The sequence below is a fragment of the Dermacentor albipictus genome, unplaced genomic scaffold (assembly GCF_038994185.2).
Source record: "Dermacentor albipictus isolate Rhodes 1998 colony unplaced genomic scaffold, USDA_Dalb.pri_finalv2 scaffold_13, whole genome shotgun sequence".
NCBI classification, from domain to species: domain Eukaryota; kingdom Metazoa; phylum Arthropoda; class Arachnida; order Ixodida; family Ixodidae; genus Dermacentor; species Dermacentor albipictus.
In genome coordinates, this window is record NW_027225567.1 from 1,247,118 (window position 1) to 1,271,481 (window position 24,364).

Sequence of the window (24,364 nt, forward strand, 5' to 3'; positions counted from 1 at the left end):
GCGAGCCTCGGTGATTGCTTACGCTTAATCCCGTATGCTCTGTGTAATCTTTTGCATGTAAGTGTGCTGCGTACACATAGCGGTTGCATTGAACGAAGAAGTCGTGTAAAAATTAAGGCTGACAGTCGCTTGGACCGGAAAACTTTCGACATAACGTCGCTCAAAGGTGCGATTCTCAAAGCGCGCGACCCTCACGGCAACTAAACAACATCCTGTGTGTTTGTGGAAACGATTGCGCCAACAGTCTTCTTGTCGCTGAGTGTGTCTGTCGTGTAACGATTACACGACGACTGCTGTGTCTTGTGGTTCAATGCTACGAGCCAGTGCAACTGTCGTGATATGATGAAGAGGTGGTATGGATCGTGTCAGCGTGTCTCCTCGATCGTGTTCGGCCTGCCAGCGCGATCTGATCTCGCGGCACACCAACATCGAGCGTAGTGTGTGCGCGTGTGGGAATGTGGTTGACTGTTCTCGTGAACCGTGCGACGTCGCCGCGTAAACTCGAATCATGACGCGCATTGTTGTGTTCATCCCTTTTCGCCTCCGTGCACCGCTAAATCCCAGTAAGAATTAGACAGTCCTTATACGAAACGCACGCGGATTGACCCAGCTATTACTGCACTGTGTTTTGCTGGCAATCCGCGTATCGCTTGTGGCGTTTTTCTTATGTTCATTTGCAGTTGGGTGTTTTTCATCAGTAAAATGGCATTGCCGATTACTGAAACATCTTCGAGTGTAAGGGAAACTTGGAAGGAACGAGCTCGCAGCTGTATGTAATGTACTTTGATATACTGTATTACGCTTTATTGACGGCCAGTAGCTGTGGCTATGCAGTATTCGTTTTAAAGAACAGAGTAATGCAGGCACTTAGCAATATATTTATTCACATATGCAATGCACAAAATACGATTAGGATATTGGAAATTACATTTTGGACATGTTCTAAAGCGCAGTTAACAACGCGCGCACAAACACAGGAAAGTGTAAAAGTAGAATTCGCTGCTGAAGTTTATTTTTTATCGCACGTAACGCAATGCGGATATTTGTCAGCGAGTTAATGCGCTTCTGCCCCACTATTTACTTGCATGCTAGGTCATACTGCACTTGCTTAGTCAACGGGCTCGTAATGCACTAAAATCAGTAATCTCCACAAACTTCGGCCGTCAACATTCATGCGCGCGAATGAAATAATACTGCAGCTCTGCACACACAGGTGTATACTTTCTCTCGCACCTTCGTATCGCTCTACGTTACTTTCCTCGCGTAGTCGTGCAGTTACCGACGGTTCAGTCTTTCCGTCCATTTCTATGCAACCAGAATTACCTTCTGGTTAGGTTTTGTTTGCTGCGCGGGATGCAAAATAAGTTCTTGTCGTCCTCCGTCTGATCTCGGCACCCATCCGCACAGCAACAAGGCATTTCGGTGCTTCGCATCCTGGGTCATGCCGATCTATTCAGCGGGCTCACAGCGAACTAAAATAAATAATCTCCACAAACTTCGGCCCTCAACATTCATGCACGCGAGTGAAATACTATCACCGCTCGACACACGCACGTGTGTACTTTCTATGGCACCTTTGTATCGTTGTATGTTACTTGCCTCGCGTAGTCGTGCTGTTACCGACGGTTCAAAGTCCGTCCGTGCAATTCTGTGTAACCATACTTTTCGTCTGGTTAGGTTCTGGTTGCCGCGCGCGATGCAAAATAACTTCTTGCCGTCCTTCGTCTGATTTCGGCACCCAACCGCACAGCAACAAGGCATTTCGGACCTCCCGGAACGAAATTATCGCAGCGATGTGCAAAGCACAACAGGCGAAACGCGCGCTCTTCGCCCGGCGCGCAGGAACTTTCATGGCGGCAAAGGGGCGGAGCAAAGTCACATGTCACCGATCAGCCTATCGCAGGCGTTGTCGGCTGGATCAAAGCCTGGCGGTACTTTTAAATGATTGAGGGACTTTACGCGGAGCGAGACAGCAGCGCCCCGCTGTGGGCCCGCAGCCGCTCCGGCCACCTAAGCCGTGGTCCATTTATTTTTTGGCCGATAGTACAGCTGTATCATAGCGTGTATAGATATTCCCCAACGTTTTCCTCCAAGGACCCTGAACAGGTGACAGATAGGAGTCAGTCTCTTTTTCACGTAATTGACGTGCGGCGTCCAAGACAGGTCTCGGTCAATTACGTCTCCCAAGAATCTGTGACTTCTGCTGTAAGGTATAAGTTGTCCGTTAATAGATACACCGTAACTAGACATTGGCTTCCACGTGAATGCCGCCATTGCGCACTTTCCGCATGAAATTTCAAGTCCTTGTTCACGAAGGTAGCAAGATGTCAGTGTGGCTGCCTTCTGAAGCCGAGCACGAAGCTGAAGTCGTGTCACACCTGATGCCCAAATGCAGATGTCGTCCCCATAGATGGAAAGTCGTACGGTGCTTGGCAGGTTGTAAACTAATCCACCTAATCCACGTAACCTGTTGGGACTATTACAAACTGTTTCCTTACCCACCTCAGTGTTAATTAAGCATCTGTACCCGAAAGTATATGTCAGTGATGTGCGCCGCGTGTGCCAGCGGGAGAGAGCCACCCTCACGCACATCCTATGGGATTGCACCAAGTATCCCGACGAAGCTTCGAGAAGTACAATGATTCCGCCATGACTCGAGGCTGCGGCGGAATGCTATGACCACGAAATCCAAACCTGGGCCGTCCAGCAGGTCTCGGCGGCTCTTGAAAGGCAAAGGCCAAGCGAAACCAATGGAACGTTGCTCCTCAGGGCGACCGACCACGGGAGTAACACGCGCTGGAGTTGAGTACATACCATCCGCTGAGAAGATGTCAGGGCCCCCGTCACGGCGCCATTTAGTCATGGTGCCGTTCTGCAGGTGACTAAATAAAGTTGTTTCTCTCTCTCTCTCTCTCTCTCTCTCTCTCTCTCTATGGGACTTGTGGGGTACTATCAGCGGTACATTCCGAAGTACTCACCAATGGCAAGTCCTTTAACGGACGTCCTCCGAAAGAGAGCATCGAATAGTGTGCACTGGGATAAGGGCGAAGAGAATGCTTTCCAATGTTTGAAAACGCTATTGGTTTCTCGGGCTGTGCTTCGCGCGCCAGTCTACGCAAAGGAATTGATAGTTCAGTGCGGCGCAAGCGACAGAGGTATGAGCGTGGTAACTAGTCAGGTTGGCGACGATAATGAGGAACATCCTCTCCTCTATGCCAGCCGTAAACTAACTGTAAGAGAGGAAGCCTACAGCGCTTCAGAGAAGGAATGTGCTTGTTTAGTTTGGGCAGCCCAGAAGTTGTGTTGCTTGTACAGAGCGAGGTTCATCTTCGAGACGGACCACGGTCCTCTGACGTGGCTCAATCAAATGCCACACAGAAAGGGTCGCTTGCTCCGATGGAGCCGCGCTCTCCAAGAGTACAACTTCTCCGTTAGATATAGAAAAGGAAAGTTGCATAGCAATTCGGATGGTTTGAGCAGGCTAATTTGAATTCTGGCTTTAGGGATCCCGCCTAAATTTTGGTGTTGCTATAGTTAATTTTGTTAAGCCAAGAAGATCCCCTCTCATTTAGCAGGACTCCCTCCATGATTTCCCAACTTGTCAGCCCGAAATTCCTTCAGAAAAATTGGCGTAGCGAAATGCAGCATTTGTTGTTTCTGCGTTTATGTTTTCTTTGAAGCCTAGCTGGTCTGAAGTGAAATCCAAGATGCGTCATCTCGGTGCAGAGCCGTATTGTGGGGTTCGCTTTGCAGTTGCCTGTCCTTGTTGGATGTTTTGGGGCGGCGCCTTCATTTCACAGCTGCTCGCAGCAAGCCAAGGCGTCCCCCCCCCCCCCTTGCCACAAGCCATTCTCTTCCTGCCCAGCGGTTATCAGCACTGGCCAGTCCCGAATTTCCGTGCCATGGAGGAGCTGTTACGAACGGCCTGCAAGGGTACCGACCTACAAAATTTTCCCAGCCAGCTGCAGCTGCGGGGCTGGCGTGCTTCCCAGAAGCGACTTTGGAGCCCTTCCCTACCTGCTGCGGCGACTCCCTTTGTAGGGACGACGATGTGCGGTATCAACACCCCCTCGGCGCCGCTATGACTAAACGCAGTCGGCGGACCAAGTATTATTAGTGGATTCGCCGTCGCCTCCACGGGTTGCTTGTAGCGAGGGAATTCCTGGAAAGAGATATTTTGCAGCTGTGGTCATACGGGTGCCAGAAGTCACCGGTCATGGACAGACGTGGCGGCCACTGACTACGTTGTCAGTTCTAGGATCAAGAGGCGCCTGCTTGGGCCAAGACCCCTGTCTGTAAGTAACCCTATCATCTCGGTGTATTCAGTGCAACCTGTGCGGAAGTGAGTGCGTAAACCCTCCCCCTCAAACGCGGATTGGCTACGATGACTTTGGATGCTCCGTTTGGTCGAACGGTCGTTTTCCCTCTCCTAGGGATCTAGGGAGGACAGAGTGTATTTATGCAGCCGTTGTCGGCTCTTCAGGGTGCATTCCTCTTTCAGTCATGTTAGACTGATGAATGGTAACGTTCTCATGTAGATACTGTAAATAAATCCCATGTTCCTCGTTCTCAATGAGAACAAGTCTCCCTTCAACAACGTCCTCAGCGTAGATAAGTTGGACGACGGCATGGGCCAGCTACCATCTATTTCCTGCCCGACCCCAAACCATAACAACGAGCGACGATTTTGAGCGACGTCTCCCCGGTGTTGCCGGTACGAGGGCGGCAAATACGCATCGAAACTAGCATGACGCTTGCTTTAGTAATTTAAGTTTATATTTTACTGTAGAAAGTAGCATAAAATATTTTCGAAAGTCTTCCAGTAGGTTCTTATCCTTGCACGTATAAAAATTAAATCATTTGCTCGTTCCGCGCGGCACTCCGTAATATTTTAGCGATGTACATCCAGTTCCGGCTTCGCGCTATTGGCTGGTCGCTCATAGCACTCCCGGGAGACGAGCAACGAATTCTAGATTTCTAGAACCGAGAGATCTACTCATGCGACGACCCGCTTTGTCGCTCGATTGCCGTCGCTCGTCGCCGTCGTGCACTAAATCCCTCTCATGGAGTTTAGTCCCCAAGTCGGAACTGTTTTTGCTCATGTATCGAAATGGTGTGATTATATGTCTGATTTTATGTCTCCCGTTGCGGTTTTGGAGCACGGCGCGAATCTGAAAGGGTGCTTATGTCTACAAACTCGTTGAATTGTCAAGCAGTGAGTTATGAATCCGCATCGAATATTACGGCTGTTGTGTGGAATTACAATTGCAGGGGCGCTTTGCATACGCTTATTGTTTTGGACATGCCTGTGCATTTGCTAATATGAGTTGGCGTTTCAGAGTTATGTCATATGAACAGCTAACTCACCCTTCCTCTACCGGTTACAAGCATAATGTGTGCATCTTTGCTACTGTATGGCAGATCAAAATGTGTTTATCGCTTTATTATTTTAGTGAAGAAATAAAGCATCCAAACCAAACTTTGCTTTAATTCCGTGTTACCAGTCCTCTGTCGTACACAAAACAAGAAGCTGGTCTAATAAACAAACAACTGTGGTCCAACTGCAACTTTTACATGGCTTCAAGAATGTAGAACGCTAGATATCAAACTGCAGCAGTAGTCGAGTTTGTCAAAAATGAACTCCACTGCGCACCTCATAAATGAAGATAAGTTCATGGCTTTTAGTAAGCTTAGATGCAGGCTGCAGTGAATTTCCTTGCTATTATAGAAATGTGGGTAAGCTTGCCATAACAAGCCTTGTTGCCCTTTCTTATAGGCACATCCAGTCATATCCATTGAATTTGAGGACCATATTTTCATCCCTACTGAGCATCATGTTTGCAGATATGATCCTCAAATTATGGCTTGAGTAGTGGCACAACCACAGATGGTGCGGGGGGCATACTGGGCACCTTCGTAGGATGTGCCACAAGTGGTGTCCGCGACACACCAGACTAATGACAGACTTATGATATCTGACAATGACCAATATTCTAGCTATTAGCAGAAGTATTTTAGCATTGGTGCTGAACGAGCATGAACTTTCGGTTATTTATTTTTTTTTTATCTAAAAATTGAAGTTGGTTTAGCAGTTGACTGTTGCAGTCATTTAGATGCTTCGCATGCATTTCAGTGGGAAGACTAAGAGCTCAGATTTTGTTTTATTGCGATGACCTTGACTGTATTGATGTTGTTTTGCACCATGTCCTCGTGTTGGCTTCTGTACACAATATCTTTCAGGCACCCGCTTTATATAACGCAAGAAGGCAGCTGTAAGGACACAAGGATGTCAAGCAGCCAGCCCAGCTCGACTTCACGTAATGCAGAGGAAGGAACGCCAAAGAATCAAAATACACTGCCATGCAATTTGGACAAGAAAACTAGAAAGTGGGTTTATTGGGTGTACCATTTGACTAAATGTCTACAAAATCAAAAGACAGTATGTCACACCATAATGAAAATTATCACATTATCTTAACATGGTATACTTATGTAATGTCTCTGATGGGAAAGTCAAAATTAACTATGCTCTCTGGAGACACACACATAGGAGCAATGTTATTAAAAAGTTAGAAATGTGTTTAAAAAAGCTCATTAGTTTTGTGAGAAGTGACCGCTTTTTGTCTTGCCTGTGAACAGATATATCCATGGGATAAAAAATAGCGATACAGTGATATTGCATATTTGCTTAATGACATGATACATACTTGCAATGAGAACAGTGCCTGTGTTCGCTATAAAAAGCAACAACTCATGCTTGGTTAGGTGCTTATATACATTTAACAGCTTTAACAACGTACATTTAACAGCACGTGAATGGAAGGGTGCAAATAAAGACCATTGTGATTCTGTGTTTTAAATGCTGACATGAAGCAGACAGATTTTCATGTCATCCCTTTTATCTATTTTTACACCTAATTTTAGAAGTATGGCTAATTTAGAAGTAGGGTAAGCATTGGGGGAAGAGAATCCCATCTTTAAGAAGTCATTATCGTTTACGTGAATGCTCACAAAACCAGTTCATTAGAACCGCTCCTGTCCCGAAGCGAAAGCAAGGAGCAATTAAGGCCTTTGCACACCTTACGTCTTAGAAGCCGGAGAGCCACCTAGAATTGAAAATTATTTTAAAAATATAAAACTGGTTTCTCCTTCTGTGAAATGGTCACATGATAGATTCTGGCAGGTATTTGATATGTTAATTAGGGTGACTCGTTCTACTTGCCAACCAAGTATGCTAGTGGACGTATAGATGCTTGCTATGCAAACAACTGAGAGCATCCGAGTAGAACACTTCTTCATCAATTGGCAGATGTGAACATATAGTTTTAAGCAAAAGCCTCTTTGTTTCATGGCTTCTGTAGACATGTTATAAGGCAAAACAAAATTAATCGTTTTTGCACATCGTAAATTGGTGGACTTATGATAGAGTGCACAGTGAGGCGATGTATTAATCTTCCCAGACACACATGTACTTGTTTTAGGATGAAGATTCTGTGAAGTGCGATAATTTTCCTTTCTTTAACGCATCTTAACCACTTCAGTAGGAAAAACGCTTTGGTTTCAGGTAGTTGGTTCATTGTGAGAGTATACGCATAGTCGCATGCAAAATCCGCGTGCATGGAATAGATATATGAAACAGGATGGTGCCATTCTCAATTTATGTTTTCTTCTTTGTCTTTATTGTGCACATCCCGGCCTTTGCTAATGCTTATGTCACCTTTGATGCATCACATTCATCACATCTGATTTTTGGTTCACATCTGAAGCCGCGCTATGATTTAGCTAGATTGCATATTTAACGAGTCACAGCAATTGATCATGTAAGCTGCTCCTCAGAAGTATAGCATTCTTACCGTAATGGGAATGAAAAGCTACCATATATGACTAGAAATTTGATGCGCAAGATTGTAATGCCGATGCTCCTTGCAGTTTTATACTCATTTGCTACACATTAGATAATATTGCAAATTTAATTTCATTTATTTGTGAGAAAGTGTAGTGGATCAATCCCGACAGCACCAGGAAACTACTTTCGCAAGGACGCCAACCGAATAATAAATATGATACGCCTCTGTACCGCTTTCAGACCGGGCAGGATATTGCTGCAGAACCACGGCAAGCCACATTTAGAAACGATGGGTTGCAGCTCATACATGAATAACTTTATGTGAAATATAAGCAAGGCTAGCTAGACCCATGGCCTCACATGAGAATATACAACACATTTCTAAATGCACTGTACTCTCAGTCAGGAACATCCGTACGATGTACAAGACGTTATCAAATGAGCTACTGTCTTAGAATGTGGCAGACAAAAAAAGTTTGTTGCACAATTTATCTATATTACCAGCTCCATGCTTAGCAGCTCATCTGGTAACCTCTGCCATGTAAGTTCATGCGTTTTGTGCCAGAAGTGTGTTTACTGGCCAGTAATGTGGCGCATATTTCTCTTCGATCGTAGTGTCAATACTTCGTGTGTTTGCACAGGTTTGTTCTATGTTTTCCTTCCATTGTATACTTTAATTTTGAAAAGAAGGAGCCAATGAAATTAAGGGATATTTCTGCACTGTAATACTGATGAAACTTTAGACAATATACTTATGTTTTATTACAAGATGTGTTCTAAAGTTCATGGGCATCATTTTACTCTCATCTTATGTGTTTGTCAGTATGTTTCTCAAATTATTATTCAGTTTGTCTTGTGACTGATCAATAAAGGTTTGACCTTTCAATAGAGAGAATGTTTTATTTGAGTAACTCGGCGACTAAAGATTTTATCCCATTCACCAAGCATAAGTGCAAGAGCTGCGTATGAAGGAACCAAATATTCCCCACATGTAAGTATTGGAATCCTTTCTAACGTGACCATGGATCTAAATCATGCTTTCACACTATTGGGAAGAGTACTAGCACTCTGTTCTAAAGGAGTACAAGCACTGTTTGGAAGAGTAGAAGCCCTCGGCTTGGAGGAGAAGTACTCGGTTTGGAGGAGTAGAAGCACTCGGTCAGGGGGAGTACTATTACCCCTGTGGGGAGAGTATTAGCACTATGCGGAAGAGTACTAGCACTCCCTTGCGGTGGAGTAACAAAACTCTAAAAGGCACGTTTTTTGCCACAACACACAAAATGAAGACACATAAAGATAACACGGGTGGCACTTCCAACTGGTTTAATTTGGGCTGTGATTCGTGAATATATATACACATACACGCATGCGCAGGCTGTTTACAAATCCACGCTAACCAGCGGTCAAACAATCTTGTTTCCGATTTGTAGAGCATGATATATGATTCACTAATGAAATTTGAACTTTGCTTTTTTATATAGTAATCTTCCATTAGCTCACGTGCTGTTTGATTTCTACTTCTGCCAAGAATCCTAATCTCAGAAAAACGTGGTTTGCACATGCAGGCCTTGCAGTGCGCTGGCAAATGTGCCATGCCATCTCTCATTAGATTTAGTTCGCGTTCCCTGGCTCGTTCATTTATTTAGCAAGCACCAACTAGGCCAACAAGCAGTTCTGTTGCAACAAAACTCTGTAAGGAGGAGTTGTCCTCTCTCTCAAAGAGGGTCGATCTACTCTCGAAAAGGGAGTGAAATATGGGACAAGCAGATACTCCCTCAAAGAGAGTGCCCAAAACTCTATTTGTTTGTAGAGTGTTGTTAATATCCCTGCCTTCGCGGTTTTTTTTTTCTCTGTCTTTCTGTGTGCAAAATTTTGCGAGCAAGATTAGGGATATAGATTCGGTCAAAGATGATTGTGTATTGTGAAGATGGCGGGAAAGAGTACGGTTACCACTCCGAAGACGACGAAAATGTAACGCAGTCTGGTTGCACTCTCTTCCGTCATCGTCAACGCTCTCCCTTTGTAATTACCAAATTTAAATTGTTTTACTCGGATGATAATATACAGGGGCGTGGACTCGGATTTAACAATACGTGTATTGGGAGCCCCGACACCCAGAAGTCTGGCGAACTCACTTACACCCCAGAGTTGGGTGGTAAGCATTGTGTAAGTTTACCGGATATATGCAATGGAGAAACGTCACCACAGCAGGCAGTGCATCCATCAACACGCATAACTGCTTCTTGCTTCCGATCTTCTCAGCTTCCGGCCTTCGTTATTGTGACGGGTTTCCTTTTTCAGCCGTTAAAATTAAGCGCGCAATTGACATCTTGCTGAAATTGTCTCATCTTCATGTTTGTTATAATTGACTACAACTTATTGAATTATCTCGGCAATTGGAACTGTAATGTATGAATAGTTCTACGGTAGCGCACAGGGGGACACACAGCGCTATGTGTGTTTCCCTATGTGTCCCTCACGTGTATGTGTGTCCCTGTGTCTCTTTTGTCCTTTGTCTTAATCGCGCTACCGTACACCTATTGAAGATGCGTTACCAACAAGCCCACATTGCGACCCTTGTAACTTATGAATTAGATAAGTAATCCTAGTTAGGTAAATTGAATGTCATCACACAAAAAATTAGTGGCACTTGGTTTTGTTTGCCTAACAAATCCGAGTTATTTAAAGGCTTGGTGTACGAAAGTTGGAACGCTATACTGCCAAGCAAGTGCGCAGACGAGGCTTTTTTAACGACATTAACATTCTTCACGCATTTTCTAGTACCTATCTATGCCTGTTTCTCACCATTTTCCCTGACCTCTGGAATGAAAACGAAAATTCTTTAATATGTATCTGGTGCTGGGCGGAATCGAAGCTACATCGTATATATTCAGACGCGTGCCACGCGCGGGCTTCACGATGGCGCCGCTAGATGACGCAGCTTGTCCAGAAGGACTAGGGCGCCCGGAAGTCAGCACCATCTACCACCGTACAGGGTGGTTACACTCTTTGAGCAGGCGCGCCTCGCGCCACCGCCATGTTGTGTCGGAGATGTTAAAGCGGCCGTACATGTTCGTGCATTAGTTAGTGCGAGGTTATCGTGTTGCCTGGTGTCTGTAATTAACACGGTGCTGCGGACGTGTTCGCTAAATTTACTTTTCGGGCTCGCGAAAAATGAGCTGTTGACTTAAGGCTCGCGTGACGGTCTTATATTTGAAGACTTCGTCATGCCCGTTTGCAGCACACCTTTGTGCACCGTGCAAACGAAAAAAAAAAACGATACCCGTATCTTAATTTCCCAGCGGCCGAGAACGCAGGAAAAAATTTAGCAAGAAACCTTGTTCTACTAAGCCGTTATGTCTAAATTTCTATATTCGTGCAAAATGCTCTTCGGGAATTTCCCCGAAGCGCCAGGCGTTTGCCGTCGTAGTCATTTAATCAAGGCGATGAGAAGCTTGATCGAACCCTACGTTTAATTTTCACAATCACATGCTCTGTGCATCGAAATGCTAGGAAAATGTTGTTGGGGAGTTTTGTCATGTTGCGGCTCAGCATTTATACTTGCACTGATTGTACCTTTCTGATGTAACGAGGGGGATGGAATATCGAAATAAAACTACCGCAGGTGTGATCTTTCACTGATCGGTTTCCAACTTTGTACGAAGCATATAACTTCGCTATATATGCTCTCGAGTTTAGCTGCGTGGCCTCCTGTGGTTTCACCCAGATGAACGTGTTCATGAGCTGCCTTGAACCACATCTCAGTTATTTCGAAACTGTGCCCTTACAAAAATTTTTATAGAAAGTCCATAGACAGTCCATAGACATTTGTCTATGAAGTGTATAGACTGTCTATAGACATTTTTTAGACTGGTCTATAGACAGTCTATAGACTTATGGCCGCACACTTTTTATAGACTAGTCTATAAAACGTCTGAGTCTATAGACTGTCTATACACTGTCTATAGACTGTCTAGACTTATGGCCATACACTTTTTATAGACTAGTCTATAAAAAGTCTGAGTCTATAGATTGTCTATAGACTTTCGATAGACTTATGGCCATACACTTTTTATAGACTAGTCTATAAGAAGTCTAAGTCTATAGACTGTCTATAGACCGTCTATAGACTTATGGCCATACACTTTTTATGGACTAGTCTATAAAAAGTCTGAGTGTAGAGTGTCTATGGATTAATTAAAATTCATGTTTGTAGACAGTTGTCTGCATAATGTCTATGGGCAAGTGTATAGGCTTACAGTTCTACTTTTGTAGACTGAAGTCTATGGAATGTCTACAGACAAATGTATATATACTATAGACATTCTATAGACTTCAGTCTACAAAAACAGAACTTTATAATCCAATACACTTTTTTCTATGACATTCTGCATACACTTGCCAACAAACATGCATTTTCATTAATTTATAGACACTCTATAGACACAGACATTTTATAGACAAGTCTACAAAGAGTGTATAAGGCCATAACTCCATAGCGGCTATCTACAAGTTAGTTTACATTTTTCATTACATGCGGTAGCAAAACGTTTTGAATGTATTTCATTTCATTTTATAGATATGCAATGCATGGAATGCAGATATTATGCATGTGCACCTGTTCCTTTCCATCTGCACTTATGCATTACCGTTAGTAGATTAATAAAGCTCCTGAACCAGCTGTACTTTCATATATGTTGCATAAACAGAAAGAATTTATATAGTGCTGAATCATGCAGTGCAAAAAATAAAACAAATGCACCGGCAATGCATTAACCGTTTTTATTGCTCGATATAATACATGAATTCCTTAAATTCTTGTCTTATGCTATTATGGAAACAGATTAAATATTTACACTACTCCTTGGCAAGCATGGTCGCCAGGCTGGCCTTGACCTTTGTGTCATTAGTCCCAAAGGTGCTGCAGGTGTATGCTGCAAATAAGTACATGGAGCAATATGAGGCAAAAATAACAGATGTGTATGCTTTGTATGTTCATTAAGCAGCTGAATATATTTACTCAAACCATCTAAGTCAATACTTAATGCGGTTTAACTATGACTAATGGCTGCTTGTCATTACAAATCAGTACCTTTATGCAATGTTCTATTGCATGGTATGGTGAACAATTAAACAGTCACAACTGCTGCTCGTGTCAGCAACAGTATGTTCCCTTTTATGACAAGTTCATATATGATGCATTAATGTACTTATCCCAAATGGTCCCTATATTTATTGCGGAAACGTTACCCAGTTGGGCTGTCTGTACAGTTTTTTTGGCTGGTAGTTAAGTATGCCCGTGCAGAGGGATGTTTTCAGAAGACGTGACTGGAATATTCCCAGTATCATGCCTAAGATTGTAATTTATTTTGCTTAGTACACATTGAAATGTATTTCTCATACTTTTAAATGAATGGGTCATTGGCCATAACTTCAACAGATGGCAGATGGGTTGATTGTATTGATATGGTACCTTAATTTCTTGCAGGTAATGAGGCCTCTTGGGCATGCTAACAGGTTTCCAAGTTAGGTATACCACATCAGCACCCGAAATACCACACGAGCACTTTGTGTCATGGCACGACAGATATGCACCTCCTAGGAAACAGAACTGATAGTATAGTTCGAATGAATTCTATCACAGTAAATTATTTAAGGTGCTTTGAAAGATGAAAATTTTTTCTAGGCTATCGAGGTTCAGGACGTTTAGTTAACGCAAAAAATAAACATTGAGTAAGAAATGCCTTGTCAGTCTGCTTGACTTTCTTTTTTTTTCAATAAATAGAACCAATTTCCTTCAATTTTTATGAAGTGAAACGTTTTAAAAATATATTTAACACAGAGACTTTCTGGAAACTTTGACATGTAACAAGACAGCATACCTATGTGGCCAATTTAAAGTTTCCTGATCTTTTTCCAAGCCTTTCCTGGCTGTTTTCATGAAAATTTTCTGGCAATCTATGACGCCTGCAGCTTAAGTGCAATAAAAAATACTATGGTTTAATAATTGCCAAGTAGTGCCAGTCCATAATATTTAGTTAAACGAATAACACGTCAGTCACCTAACATGTAGTATTAGATGCAACTTACTTGAATCCCTCGTTTAATAAAGATGACAAGGGCTTCGGCAAGTTCGTAATTGATGGCCACACGAGTACAGCACGGAAGACACAGAGACACGCGTAAAACAAATGCAACAATGTGAGGGAAAACTATACAATGAGTTATTTTTACGGTTCAATAGTAGTTTTCTATATAATTTGCTCTCACCACTTATGCCTCTAGTTAACTTTGTTTACCTATGACTAAAGACTACATGGCAATATTAATCAGTACCATTATGATGTTTCGTTATATTATAGTATGATAAGCAGTTAGACAACCATAATGGTCAGCGGTGTTAGCAACGGTACGTTTCGTTTCAAGACAGGTTCATGTGACACACAGTGTACTCATAAAAATGAAAGAAATGTGAGAATCCCAAACGATTCCTATAATAATAATTGTTGAAACAAAGATACCCTGCTGGACTGTGCACATTTTTCAGGTGTTAATGCAATGTGCCCGTGCCGATCGAACATGCTCAGCATACTGACTGCAGTTTTGAACAATCACGTTAACATTTGCAATTTATTTCCGCTTAGAACAGTCTGCATTGTCTCTTTTCTCATACTTCGAGATGAATACATTTGCCACACTTTCAGTAGAATGCACATGAATGGGGGCGTACTGATCAGGTCACTTATCAACTAAAACATGTTACGATCTCTTAGGTGTGTTAATAAGGGTAGAACAAATGCAATGTCCACTGAATTATTTGAATAATCTGTGCGTTATCTACTAAGAAAAGACCACCAAATTGATAATCTGGCACTTTTTTCTTTTGTACAGCGCATATAGTATGCAGTCTGTCCAAGACGACGGCACTACATGCAACAGTAATGAAAACCGGAACACTTATTGCGCACGACAAGGGCTTCATACCGTGCACGACTGGCACAATGCGAATCTGCGCCAGCAGCTGCCTAGAGATTAAGAGCACGTAAACTGCATAACCCCGTAGCATTGAAAGGCGCTTAACGCTTTTCATATAGCTCGAAAGATAACTTCTGCTGCTAAACTGTTTAAAAAAGAGACAAAAAACAAATCTTCCAACTACGGTCAAACGCAATGCCTTCAGTCTGAAACGTGTAAAGGTGCTTCCCGGAGCGACTAATTTATTGTGCTCCATTTTTTTCGGCTAAGTTGCGAAGCTGCGAGTGACTGAGCTTATCGCAGGTTTCATGCTCCAAAAGCGTTTCTGGTTGCATATAAATAGATTGGGTGAATCTAGAGATTTTCGCTTGACATTTCTTCAACTCTCGTGTTTTGCTTGCGGTAACTTCCCAAAATTATTTAGATTGGTTTCCAGAAACCTTAAAAATACTGCTACCTTTAAACAATGCGTAAACAGCAGTGCACACACTGCTGATGCATGCCCCGCAAACACGGCCTTTCATCCGAGTACGTTAGCAGTTATTTAACTATACGTGTCTGTCAGAACATTCTTGATGCTAACACAATTTCGAGATATATACGTAAAGCGTGTCACGAGAATTTCACTACACATGCCGCGCAGCATTCTTCGCGGCTGGATCAAGCGCCACGAAATGAGATCTACCACACTGGCTGCCCAACATACACAATCCGCTTAGTGGTAGCTCAATATCAAGTTAAAACATGGTGTAGCTTCCTTCTTTACGCCCCTAAACTATTATGCGAAAATCAACAAGCCCGAGCGATCGCTCGCCGTAAAACATTCCGTATAGTAGAAGCGAGAACAAGAGCGCGTTATGAAACCATGTCAACGACAAACCGACACTATACCCGAGTCGCCTGCGCTACATGCAGCCGCATCGCGCTACGAAATGCGCTCACATAATCATGAGCTACTGACGCAAAACATCTTTGCTAAAGCTTACCGTTCAGTGTAGTTGACGTGTGATGCCACAAAGATGACACGCATACACAGACACCAACGTTCAGGCGGACACCGCACACCGGTACAACCGTTTACGTGCCCGGCGCGCTCGTTGAGATGGCGCACCGCCGCGCATGCGCAAGATCTCCGAGCATGCGCAGGAGCTCCGCGCGGGAGGGCGTGCGCGCTCGGAGGAGTGTGAGCGCCTTTTCCTCCTTCATTTTTTTTTTCGCTCTCTCTCTGCGCGCCATGCGCGCCGGAACGGGTGGCTTATTCATCTTTATCACCATTATTCATCTTTTCTCGTGGACGAAGGAAATGCGCTGGCAGGTTGTATGACAAATGCTGTGGGCTATCGTATGAGACTGGAACGCTAACTTGAATGCGCTGTTTGCAAAAGCCATTACAGGGCCCTTCAAACGTTTCAGACACATTATTGCCAGCGTCGATTAGTAATACAGCGTACTTGTAGCATATCTTCCAGCATACCACCAAATGTGATGCCCGCACGTATGTTAGTGCTAATTTTCTGTTCCGGTGATAGGTCAAAGCAATCAGTACAGCATTGTGGTACTCATATGCGTGGCTGCCCAGGCATACCGCCGGCGAAATACTGGGTGGGCTCTAATGATTTGGCACCTATTTTAAGTGAATGAGAAACTTTGATGGGTTTATAGTGCAGGATATCAGTCAACAAAAAACCGCCCTATGTTAGTGACGCAGCCGAGGTATGAAGAAAATGTGAAAAGTATCCGAGAATCGGACGACACACAACGCGAACACCACATGCGCGACATCGGTTCATCGCACATTCAGAAAGTCCGCGTTGTCAGCTACAAACATTACGAGTGTCTTTGCTGTTAGCTCGATGCCTGTTTGGAATCCACTTGTAGCTGAAGCTGGCGTTCATAACAACTATTATAACAATTGGATCGGCGTTTTGCTTTCTTTATTCTACTGCCGCAAAAGTGATGCGACAACTGTGAAGACTGTCTTGGGATTGCCGAGACCGACTACGTAGATCATATCATGTGGTCAACAAATGCGGAGGTATACACTATGTGTATACTAATGTCTACAAATAGGCTCTACAGCAATCTCAGCAGTATACAACTTCAGTGGCTTATATCAAACGCAGCTACGTATTATCCACCGGTACCTGCGCTTGGTTACAGCGTACACGGGTTGGGCCCAGATTAACGATGTTTGTCTATTGTTAATCTATAGACATGCAATACCACGACAACTCAGAGGCAGACCAGGTGGTGAATTCACCACCTGGTCTGCCGGCTTTCGCGACTTATTCACCACCTTTGCCACATCATCACCATCTGACCTTCACCAACTGGTCTCGCGAAGTGTACGTCCGGGAAGCAGCCAGGTTTAGGGCCTTCGGGTGCCTGGAAGACCTTTGTGACTCGGACGTTGCCTGTTCCGCCGCGATCCTCGTTCGGTGCAGCTGCACCGAATGACGACTAGCAGTCTGCACGGTTTGCCCGCCGCGCCGGGGTTGCACGAGGTGCCGGTCGCGCATGAACCAGTGCCATATCATCGCCTTCGCAGAGGGCGGGGAGTATGGGAACTCGGCATTACATATTATCGACTTTCTTATATAGACATTCAATACACCAGGAGAGAAAAAGAAATAGAAACCTTAGCCGACTATTATTATTAACTGTCTAATATAGAGAATCTATAGACAGAGTATGGACAAAAATAAATAGAGACTGTATCGGCTTTCGTCTATAGGTAGTCCATATAGAGGGGAAGCAGACAAAAAAGAAACAAACACTTTACGGAATTTTTTCTATAGACCGTCTATAGACTGCGCGTAGACAAAAAGAAATAAAAACCTTATTGAATTTCGTCTATAGAAAGTCTATAGACAGAGTATATGGACAAAAATAGACAGAGACATGTACCCACTTTCGTCTATAGGTAGTCCATAGAGGGGAAGTAGACAGAAAAGAAACAAACACCTTATCGATTTTTTCCTATAGACCGTCCATAATCTACGAGTAGAGGAAAACAAATAGAAACCTTATCGACTTTCGTCTTTAGAAAGTCTGTAGACAAAGTATGGACAAAAATAGATAGAGACCGTACCCACTTTCGTCTATAGGTAGTCCATAGAGGAGAAGGATACAAAAAAAAACACCTTATCGACTTTTTTCTATAGACTGTCTATAGACTGTGAGTAGACAAAAAGAAATAGAAACCTTATCGACTTTCGTCTATAGAAAGTCTATAGACAAAGTATACCCGCCGTGGTTGCTCAGTGGCTATGCTGTTAGGCTGCTGAGCACGAGGTCGCGGGATCGAATCCCGGCCACGGCGGCCGCATTTCGATGGGGGCGAAATGCGAAAACACCGGTGTACTTAGATTTAGGTGCACGTTAAAGAACCCCAGGTGGTCGAAATTTCCGGAATCCTCCACTACGGCGTGCCTCATAATCAGAAAGTGGTTTTGGCACGTAAAACCCCATAATTTAATTTAATTTTATAGACAAAGTATGGACAAAAATAGATAGAGACCGTAATCCACTTTCGTCTATAGGCAGTCCATAGAGGGGAAGGATGCAATAAAGAAACAAACTCCTTATCGACTTTTTTCTATAAACTGTCTATAGACTGCGAGTAGACAAAAGAAATAGAAACCTTATCGACTTTCGTCTATAGAAAGTCTATAGACAAAGTATGGACAAAAATAGATAGAAGCTGTATCGACTTTCGTCTATAGGTAGTCCATAGAGGGGAAGTAGGCAAAAAAGAGCAAACACCTTATCGACTTTTTTCTATAGACCGTCTATAGACTGCGTATAGACAAAAAGAAATAGAAACTTTATCTACTTTCGTCTATAGACAGTCTACAGACTTTGTATCAACAAAAGTCCAAATCTATAGAAAGGAAAGGTCGTCTATAAGAAGTCTATAGACTTTCTATAGACAGTCTAAAGTCATTTTTGTAAGGGTGATCTGGTTTTACTGAAAGGACTGCTTTATATTTTGGCAATAAACTTTCCCTTTTGTTTGGTGAGATGTGTCGCTTTATGGTGCTCTTTCTCACATTCTTGTACTCGTCTATGGGTTGTTGCATAAGAGAACGTAAGACAAATGTGTTTTTCAGCAAAACATTCAGGCATTATACTCATGCAGGCAGGAAATATTATACTATACGCCAGGCAGGAAATATTCACAGGCCGCACGCACAGACTTATACTTTAAACTAGATGTCTGCAACGACGGCAATCATTTATCAGTGTTTATGAAGGTCGCACGACTGAGGTCATGTGCCTGTCTTTTGCTTTTGACTTAGAAAAACAATGAATTTTGTGGTTTTACGGGCCAGAACCACGATCTCATTGTTCAGTGTTGTGGGGGATTTGGAAATAATTTTGATCAACCGGGGTTCTCAATGTGCACTTAAATCTACGTACCCGAGCGTTTTGCATTTTACCCTCATTAAATTTCTGTAACCGCGGCCGCGATCGAAACGGTGACCTCGCCCTTAGTTTTTGACACTTTCCTAATGGAAGACTGTTTTCTGTCACGTGCTCTCTATCATTATAACCTTTCACACGCATGTTTATTTCTCGATAACTACAGTAGCTTCCGTTGTTGGCAACGCTGCCGTATTTATTCACCTCGCTTGGTCCCTTACCTTTTCATGGAGTCACTCAATTACAGTTTTAGTCAAAAGTGGCGTCAGTCCTTTCCAAGGACAATGTTTAGGTATACACCGCATGCGTCAACGTTGTTTTCGAAAAAAAAAAAAGATCTGTGAGCATGAGCGAAAGCGCGACAAAAATGACTACCAGTTTGCTGGGTTCGAAACCTTCTAGTATTTATTTACTGTGGGCGTTCCACTTCCGTTGTTAAGGTGACATGTCAATACTGAAATGCACGTAAGCGTTCAAACTACAAAAATCACGCATTTTTGCGCTATCAGCGAGCGAATACCCTAAATTCGCGGTTGCTGTCATTACCCTCCACAGCATGCCTCATAATCAAATTGTGGTTTTCGCACCTAAAACCCTATTTTTCAGTTCAATTCAAAGAAAGCGCGCGATGTTAGAAAAAGTTCCACGTGACGGGGCACTTGCGCGCAGCGACATTAGTGCCGTCAAACATGCTACCAATAAATGGTCGATGCTGCACGCAGACCGAAAGCATGAATAGGCCTGAAGCAACGGAGACGGATCGAATGCAATCGTCTTGGCTTTAACTTTTGCCCAGATATCCGTCGAAGCAATGAAGCAAGTGAAGCCATTGGATACACGATATATAGCGCAGGCCAATTCTTGAAGCTGTGTCAGCGTTCTTGCTGTTGAGCGATTGCGCAAAAGGCAAGAAGGTTTAGGCGGCGTATGGCGAAGAATCGGAGACAAAAGGTCTGACCACCGCCTCACATTTTGCTTGCAGCGTATTTATGCGTTTGGTCGGATTAAGCACCGATCATTCGTAAGTAAAATGTTGATAGTCACTTTAGCATACGCTGAACAGGATGAATGCGAAAGCCTGTCCGTTCACGAGACATTCAATATATTACTAAACATTTTCAGTCTAATGCGTTGTTACTTCCAATTACTTGTTTTCTCCCACCAAAGGTCATGGGTTTGAGTGTTTAACTCTACCTTAATTATTGTGCCTTATTTAATTTCGACCTAATTAACGCCAAAGGTCGCGGGTTTGACTCCAGCTAAAGCTGGTGGGTTCGAGTGCCTTAATGAACTGTATTTCAATATACCCTGTTTTAATCAACTTAGCCTTAATTAACAGCAATGGTTCTGGGTTCGAGAACCTTAATTACCTGTCTTGATTAACTTTGCCTTAATTAACACCACAGGCCGTGCTGACGCTTCTTCTTCGCTTTGGCTTCACACTTTTTTATAAAGAAATCGATGGCCTAATTCGCCTTAATTAACACCACGAGTACTGTGTTCGACCGCCTATGGGATTTCGTGCCATGAATTTAGGTGCCCTAACGCCGGACATCGGATTTTTCGGCCCATGAGCGGTCTAGGGCTTTTGTCTTAATAAATTAAAGCTAAATAATCGCGGCAGCAAATATTTAGTTACGAAATGGATAGCTACCATCAGGGGCTGGCACCCCTACTTCGACTAACTGGGAAGCAATCGCACGATGTGGACAGAGGCCAGCAAAGAGCATGTTGCTTTTTTGTGGATGCTGTCTGAAATAGTTTGCGATGGACTGACGATAACAGACAGAAAATAAAACAGGGTATTAAGCTTTATTCCATAAGTTGGGGGGGTACATTGTCGGTATGTACAGTCTGGAAGGGAATGAGAAGAGAAATAAAGCATGACCATTCCATGTGACTCACGTCTTTATTTACAAGGTGTGTCGCGCTCTGAAACGAGTCGACCTGAGCGAGGGCTCTTGGGTTGGAAACAAAGACCACAGAGACAATAAACAGTAACAAGGAAGTTATCAGACAACAGGCATAAGAAGCACTTGTGACAAGCGCTTCCACGAACACTTGGTAGCAAACAACTGCCTTAAGCTCACTGGCTGCCACCGGCACTGTGCAAATGTTTTCCGTCGATACGTTCTCTTTATCCCAGGGTATTGCTCGGTACTTGCTCAGAAACTTTGGCCTGTACGCTTTGTGTAAAACTAAGACTATTCAATCCCCATCAACAAAATATAAACTATATGGCTCCACCAATGTAACAACGTCTTTCTCTCCGTGCGATCGGCTTACGGTCGGAAGAACGACAAAAAATATCTCCTGAGTGAAAATATTGATGAACGTAACCAACATTGCTTCACAATCTCTGTATGACACAGAAACGACTGTTTCGCTTCACCCACTGCGTACACGAGGGGAAGTGCTCACAAACAGAATAGGAACATTAGGAACAAACCGGAATCAGATTCGTTAAGCTCTTGTAACTCTCTGTGTGCGCGGGAATACTGAATAAATCGCGCCTTACGGTATGCTTCTGACGCGGCTTAACCGGCATTATCCACTGTCCTCGATCCTCGAAAAAGCTACCAAGCAGTGCTCCATGTCATACAAGCTTTGTGCGTAAGATACTCAAAGAAATAGGGACTTCGCAGAGTACGTTCCAAGCAGAGTCATGCGAACATCCTCGCCACGCGTACGCCCTACGCTTCAAGTAATGTCTTAATCGTTCTGAAAACAGGAAACGGCTTTCCCAGAGGCGTGGCCATTAGGGATTGTTTGTGCACTCAGCGATCGAGGACCTGATTTGACTCGGTATTAGCAGAAAAAATATGCCTGACTGTTATTCATAAACGTAAGGGTCCGGCCTTTATTGTACTCTTCGTAATGCTCATGCAACAATTGATACACCTAATATCCAAACTTTCCACTTTTCAGCGCTGAAAATACCCACTGTTACGCTACACTAACAGTGCAAAGAACTTTAATGTACTGCTATCTAAAGCCCATGACAAACGAGGGTATCACCAAGCGAGGAGCGCCACTATCACCTTTATTTAATAGCGTGTAACCAGGATTCAAAACGTTGCCCCTCATAGAGCTGGAGAGATTTCCATGAAAAAAAATGCATCAAAAATTGGTCTCCTAAAGATTAGAAACGCGTCACCGTCCATTGGCTCGCCACCGCTGAGAAAGAACTCTTTTGGATTTATTACTTCGGTAAGGTTGATGCAAGGAAGGTCACTGCCATTATCAGGCGTACCACACGAGGACCATCGTATGTACGCGCAGAAATGTGACCATGACTTATTCAGGCCTTCAAGCTACCTTAAGCTTGTATTTCTGAGACCTCAGATGTGAAACGTTGCTAAGCGTGGAAGTTTCTTGTATCTGTAGTTTTTAGTGATACAAATACCTGTACTGTATCTTAGAAACTCCAGAAGCAACTCCCTCACTCGGCAACGTGGCTTGAAACGCGTGGTTTTCTAACATTGCTGTGTTCGCGCTGCCCTTTGCTGGCTTGTGTCGTTAACTGTAGAGACGGTGGAAGCCTGAGCAGGGCTCCATGTTCAAGCAATTTACCAATGATAGCATAAGCAAGCAATGTTCTGAATGTGGTTCTTGATCTGGGTCATAATTAAGTTTTGGTGCTCAAATTTTGTGGGAGCGCACACTGTTTCCAGAGACATGTTTCGTTGGAAATGACCACTATGTGCGGTGCTACAAGATTTGCGAAGCTGAATGGATCCAACGGCGAGACAATTGTAGAGAAATAGTCTCCAGTGCTACCCAAGGACGTCAAATATTCACAATGAAGGGGCATCCCACAGCTATGCTGCGCGCGATTGTTACAAATGAATCATGACTTTTTCTTTTGCATGCTTCCATACAACCAACTGAGACAGCCCATCCACACCGTCACAGAGGTGTACCTGAACCCACGATGCGAATACATAAATGACTTTGCAGCAGCCGAGTGCACAAGGCCGAACAATGCGTAACTATAGCCACCTGCGATGCGCGCGGGCTAGCTGCTTATGGAACGAAAAATGAAGAGAGGCCCATTGACAGTGGCAGTTCGTTGAACATGACCAATCAAGGGCCTCATGAAAGCGCATCGTGCCGCCTATGGACAAAAATGGCTAGTGACGCGGGAGCGAGTGAAACACGCGAACTTTCAGGCCTCCTCCAACCCGGTATGAGTGCAAGAAACAAAAGTGGTGGGTGGGGAGAAGGGGACGAGGCGTTTTTTCCTCCTTCCTTTTGGGGCCCGCCTCCGATCGCGAGGCGCCCGCGGTCACCTTCTATAGCGCAGCACACGAACGCGTAGATCTCTTGGAAAGCGCAGAGCACGAATGTCACAGCTGGACAGCGTGGTCTTGCCGCCGCTACCCGTGCTTCGTCCCGTGCAGAAGAGTCCTTCGCTTCCTAGAGGCGACACTCGGGCGGCAGGCGGTTCGCGTCGGTGCTCGCGGCCGCCGCGGGTTGAGCCTTCTCGCCGAGGATGGTGATCTTGGTGCAACTGGGAAGCGGCAGCGCCTTGAGCACCGGCTTGGCCACCTCGAGGAAGCGCCGCGGACAGCCCTCACCGCCGGCGCCGTTCAGGCCCAGGCGCTCGCACATCAGTTGCTCGAGGGAGTGCAGCGGAGCGTCTGCCAGCACGCTGCAGATCACCGCGCCCAGGTAACCAAGCACGATCAGGCCGCAGAACAGGAACAGCTGCGTGGGATCGAATGATCACTTTCATGCGGCAGAATAGAACAGGCCTGCAGCGAAGCCCGTCAGTGACGAAGAGAGCCCCGACCAGCAAAATAGGTTTAAAAATGAACAGGTCAAGCTCTGTAAACTATATAATGCATAGTAGGGTTGCGCACGAAGAGGCAAATATGTGGAAGAAAAATATACCACGCCAGTGCTGCCTGTAACGACTGAAATTAAAATCCTAACAAAGACTACGGATACACTTGTGCACCCCTAATAAAATGCACCCCCAATAAAAACAAAACAATACATAAAAAACTGTAAAAAGAACTGTTAATTCAGCCAAGAGCAACACGAAGCTAAAAATTATGCCCATACGAGGATTTCAGAAGGACAGCATAGCGATTCAAGAAAAATTCACCTCCA

At 44.0% G+C, this 24,364-nt stretch overlaps 1 protein-coding gene across 1 annotated transcript in view; it reads right to left on the reverse strand.

The window, feature by feature from the left end:
- Positions 1-21,041: 21,041 nt before the first annotated feature.
- The window catches only part of LOC135917796 (nose resistant to fluoxetine protein 6-like), a 413,546-nt gene continuing 410,223 nt past the window's right edge, over positions 21,042-24,364 (reverse strand). Inside the window, exon 15 of the mRNA XM_065451401.1 lies at positions 21,042-23,956. Coding sequence (XP_065307473.1) covers positions 23,666-23,956 — 291 coding nt within the window. The 3' untranslated portion in view covers positions 21,042-23,665. The remainder of the gene's footprint in view (positions 23,957-24,364) is intronic.